We start from the raw sequence: 5,508 nt of genomic DNA, 5'->3' as shown, positions 1-5,508 counted from the left end.
TGATATGGTCCTGAAGGTAATGTAAAGACAGAGGTGGTGGTTGACATGGTCCTGAAGGTAATGTAAAGACAGAGGTGGGGGGTTGACATGGTAACCAGTCATCCTCTTCTTTCCTCTCTGGGAAGGGCTGAAGTACACACAGAGACTTGCCTCTTGCTGGGGTTAACAGGGACAAGTCGGTTACTTTCACCACCCACACTACAAAGGCAGATAGAGAGCGAGAGATCTCTCTGACACACACCACACAGACTTCAGACACACACAAGCACTAACCCTTCCCCCCCCTCCCCACTGCAAGAACACAGTCCCATTCAACAAACCTTCGTCCATGCTGCGTGAGTTCCTCTTGCTGGCCGAGCGTTGGAATAGGGGGGCTGGCCTGTCAATCATAGAGCTGGCCTGGCGGGTCTGGGCCTGGGTCCGCCCACTGTAGCGGAACTTAGAACCCAGCACTAGGAACTTCCTGGGAGTGGTAGCCACCTCAGTAGAGGTCAGTCTGAACATGGAGACAGAGGAACATTTAAATAAATATCTATAACTATAATATGTAACTTCCAGGGAGTGATAGCCAACTCAGTAGAGGTCAGTCTGAACATGGAGAGAGAGGAACATTTAAATAAATATCTATAACTATATAACTATAATATGTAACTTCCTGGGAGTGGTAGCCACCTCAGTAGAGGTCAGTCTGAACATGGAGACAGAGGAACATTTAAATAAATAACTATACAGCTATAATATGTAACTTCCTGGGAGTGATAGCCACCTCAGTAGAGGTCAGTCTGAACATGGAGACAGACAGAGGGACATTTAAATAAATATCTATAACTATATAGCTATAATATGTAACTTCCTAGTAGTGGTAGCCACCTCAGTAAAGGTCAACCTGGAAATGAAGACAGAGGAACATTTTGACTATGATTATAGCAAACTATTATCCAGATAATTTTATCCAGATCGACATAGTCAGTTCATTCACTAAGGTAGGTAACACAACCCCCATACTACAGTCAGTTCATTCACTAAGGTAGGTAACACAACCCCCATACTACAGTCAGTTCATTCACTAAGGTAGGTAACACAACCCCCATACTACAGTCAGTTCATTCACTAAGGTAGGTATCACAACCCCCATATTACAGTCAGTTCATTCACTAAGGTAGGTAACACAACCCCCATACTACAGTCAGTTCATTCACTAAGGTAGGTATCACAACCCCCATACTACAGTCAGTTCATTCACTAAGGTAGGTAACACAACCCCCATACTACAGTCAGTTCATTCACTAAGGTAGGTAACACAACCCCCATACTACAGTCAGTTCATTCACTAAGGTAGGTATCACAACCCCCATATTACAGTCAGTTCATTCACTAAGGTAGGTAACACAACCCCCATACTACAGTCAGTTCATTCACTAAGGTAGGTAACACAACCCCCATACTACAGTCAGTTCATTCACTAAGGTAGGTAACACAACCCCCATACTACAGTCAGTTCATTCACTAAGGTAGGTATCACAACCCCCATATTACAGTCAGTTCATTCACTAAGGTAGGTAACACAACCCCCATACTACAGTCAGTTCATTCACTAAGGTAGATAACACAACCCCCATACTACAGTCAGTTCATTCACTAAGGTAGGTAACACAACCCCCATACTACAGTCAGTTCATTCACTAAGGTAGGTATCACAACCCCCATATTACAGTCAGTTCATTCACTAAGGTAGGTATCACAACCCCCATATTACAGTCAGTTCATTCACTAAGGTAGGTATCACAACCCCCATATTACAGTCAGTTCATTCACTAAGGTAGGTATCACAACCCCCATATTACAGTCAGTTCATTCACTAAGGTAGGTATCACAACCCCCCATACTACAGTCAGTTCATTCACTAAGGTAGGTAACACAACCCCCATACTACAGTCAGTTCATTCACTAAGGTAGATAACACAACCCCCATACTACAGTCAGTTCATTCACTAAGGTAGGTAACACAACCCCCATATTACAGTCAGTTCATTCACTAAGGTAGGTAACACAACCCCCATACTACAGTCAGTTCATTCACTAAGGTAGGTAACACAACCCCCATACTACAGTCAGTTCATTCACTAAGGTAGGTAACACAACCTCCATACTACAGTCAGTTCATTCCCTAAGGTAGGTAACACAACCCCCCATACTACAGTCAGTTCATTCACTAAGGTAGGTAACACAACCCCCATACTACAGTCAGTTCATTCACTAAGGTAGGTAACACAACCCCCATACTACAGTCAGTTCATTCACTAAGGTAGGTAACACAACCCCCCATACTACAGTCAGCTCATTCACTAAGGTAGATAACACAACCCCCATACTACAGTCAGTTCATTCACTAAGGTAGGTAACACAACCCCCATATTACAGTCAGTTCATTCACTAAGGTAGATAACACAACCCCCATACTACAGTCAGTTCATTCACTAAGGTAGGTAACACAACCCCCATACTACAGTCAGTTCATTCACTAAGGTAGGTAACACAACCTCCATACTACAGTCAGCTCATTCACTAAGGTAGATAACACAACCCCCATACTACAGTCAGTTCATTCACTAAGGTAGGTAACACAACCCCCATACTACAGTCAGTGCGAGTAACTAAACGACATATAACTACAGGAATATATAGCCATAGTAACAATGTATTACTACTGTAATAATGGTATCTATGACCCTTTTCCATTCAATACAATAATAATGTGGGAATGATTGAACCTGTTGTTGATGTGTGCAGAGGGTCCCTGGTTCGCGCCCGGGTCGGGGCGAGGGGACGGACGTAAAGTTATACTGTTACATGAGAATGATTGAACCTGTTGTTGATGTGTGCAGAGGGTCCCTGGTTCGCGCCCGGGTCGGGGCGAGGGGACGGACGTAAAGTTATACTGTTACATGAGAATGATTGAACCTGTCACAGGGATTTCAACAGTGTGTTCTCTTACCTGAAGAAGGTGTGATGCTCCACACACACTTTCCACAGCTTCTTGGAGGCCTTGTAGTTTGGCAGTCTGAAACCGATGGCGCTTTCGTAATGCTCCAGCTGGTGGAAGAGCAGGGGGAACACCCTCATTTTAGCAGAGCACTACAGCCACAAACCTATTGATTTGACATGTAACTCGTCACTTTGATGTATTCGAGCGGTACTGTGTATCTGACTCCTGGGAGAGGAGGCCTCTCGGGGGTCAAAAACACACACGCAAACAAAACAAACACAGAAATAAAGTTGACCTCTGAGGGGCGTATCTTGATGAAGAAGCTGCTGCGTTTGTAGGAGACCTTGAGGACTTTGGGCCAGGGGAACCGGTTGATTCTCAGCTTGTCCTTGTAGACCATCAAACCCCCAGAACAAACACCCAGCATGATGTCCACTCCATCTAGATCCTGGAGAAAGGTGAGGTGAGGAGAGGGAGGGAGAGAGGGAGGGGGAGAGGGAGGGTGGAGGAGAGGGAGAGAGGAGGGGGGGTGGAGGAGAGGGAGGGGGAGAGGGAGGGAGGGGGGGGTGGAGGAGAGGGAGAGAGGAGGGGGGGTGGAGGAGGAGAGGGAGAGGGGAGGGGGAGAGGGAGGGAGGGGGAGAGGGAGGGAGGGAGGGAGAGAGGAAGGGGGGGGGGGGAGGAGAGGGGGTGGAGGAGAGAGGAGAGGGGGAGAGAGGAGAGTGGGTGGAGGAGAGGGAGAGAGGAGGGGGGGTGGAGGAGAGGGAGAGAGGAGGGGGGGGGGTGGAGGAGAGGGAGGGAGAGAGAGAGGAGAAAGATTGAGAGAGAGTGTAAAACTCTTCTACTGCAAGACTGCTGGAACCAACATTGTCATGATTGCGCACAGATTTACAGTATACCATTGACTTTACATTGACTGCATTTTAATGCAATGACACCAACCCACCACTGGGGGGCAGGATAATGACTACCATATTTTATTTAAATCCCTGGTTTTGATGCAAACAGATTGACCTCATTTCTGCTATTAAAACGGTGGTCTGACAGAGGCACGCCTTACTCCGTTTTTTGGGGCGGGGGGGGGGAACAGACACGAAACACTGAGTCCACAGCTGACGTAGGCTACACTGCAGCAGAGGTGAGTGGGTGTTATAACCGCCAACTATGTAAAACACCACGACTGAGTCCCAGGTGGCAGCCTATATCAAATCAAATCAAATCAAATGTATTTATAAAGCCCTTTTTTTTTTTTTTTTTTTTACATCGGCAGATGTCGCAAAGTGCTTATACAGAAACCCTGCCTAAAAAAAACACAACATAAACAGCAAGCAATGCAGATGTAGAAGCACTATATAGTGAACTACTTTTGAAGGGGCCCTGGTCAAAAATAATTCACTATGAAGGGAATAGGGTGCCAATTGGGACCCGTATCCTTGTTATCATCGTCAGGCCTGCTCTACCCAGATGTGATATAACTGGACTCCAGTGGACAGACAGGAGGACACTGAGGGACTTTCTGGTCTAAAACACATGTACTCCTAGTGTCCTACCAACGCATCTTCATCAATGGAGGTAGAATATAGGTCAGTCTTTACAGGTTGCCTTGTGAAAACTAAACAAACATATTATTCACACATCAACAACAATGTGATGTTAATAACGCAGCATTTTCATTCACTATTTAGTAGTGGAAATGTGTAAGCACTGTAGCTAACCAAACACTATACAAAGCTTTAGCACTGTAGCTATCCAAACACTATAAAAAGCTTTAGCACTGTAGCTAACCAAACACTATAAAAAGCTTTAGCACTGTAGCTAACCAAACACCACAAAAAGCTTTGGCACTGTTGCTAACCAAATACCACAAAAAGCTTTGGCACTGTTGCTAACCAAATGCCACAAAAAGCTTTGGCACTGTTGCTAACCAAACACTATAAAAAGCTTTAGCACTGTAGCTAACCAAACGCTACAAAACAAGTTAGCACTGTAGCTAACCAAACGCTACAAAACAAGTTAGCACTGTAGCTAACCAAACACATTACCTTGGCCTGGGTTGTGACTCTACGTTACCTTGGTCTGGGTTGTGACCCTACGTTACCTTGGTCTGGGTTGTGACTCTACGTTACCTTGGCCTGGGTTGTGACTCTACGTTACCTTGGTCTGGGTTGTGACTCTACGTTACCTTGGCCTGGGTTGTGACTCTACATTACCTTGGTCTGGGTTGTGACCCTACGTTACCTTGGTCTGGGTTGTGACTCTACGTTACCTTGGTCTGGGTTGTGACCCTACAGTACGTTACCTTGGCCTGGGTTGTGACTCTACGTTACCTTGGTCTGGGTTGTGACCCTACGTTACCTTGGCCTGGGTTGTGACCCTACGTTACCTTGGCCTGGGTTGTGACTCTACGTTACCTTGGCCTGGGTTGTGACCCTACGTTACCTTGGCCTGGGTTGTGACTCTACGTTACCTTGGTCTGGGTTGTGACCCTACAGTACGTTACCTTGGCCTGGGTTGTGACCCTACGT

General features: G+C 46.0%; 1 protein-coding gene across 6 annotated transcripts in view; it reads right to left on the bottom strand.

Annotated features, from left to right (window-relative positions):
* LOC139559116 (protein 4.1-like) overlaps window positions 1-5,508 on the bottom strand; it is a 121,479-nt gene that overhangs the window by 77,540 nt on the left and 38,431 nt on the right. For all 6 annotated transcript variants that reach the window (XM_071374840.1, XM_071374842.1, XM_071374841.1 and 3 more), the window contains 3 exons: window positions 3,282-3,434; window positions 2,996-3,093; window positions 321-496 (listed from right to left, as the gene is read on the bottom strand). In XM_071374840.1, coding sequence (XP_071230941.1) covers window positions 321-496; window positions 2,996-3,093; window positions 3,282-3,434 — 427 coding nt within the window. The remainder of the gene's footprint in view (window positions 1-320; window positions 497-2,995; window positions 3,094-3,281; window positions 3,435-5,508) is intronic.

Source organism: Salvelinus alpinus, chromosome 29 (genome assembly GCF_045679555.1).
Source record: "Salvelinus alpinus chromosome 29, SLU_Salpinus.1, whole genome shotgun sequence".
NCBI lineage: Eukaryota > Metazoa > Chordata > Actinopteri > Salmoniformes > Salmonidae > Salvelinus > Salvelinus alpinus.
This window is presented reverse-complemented; position numbering and strand designations above follow the sequence as displayed.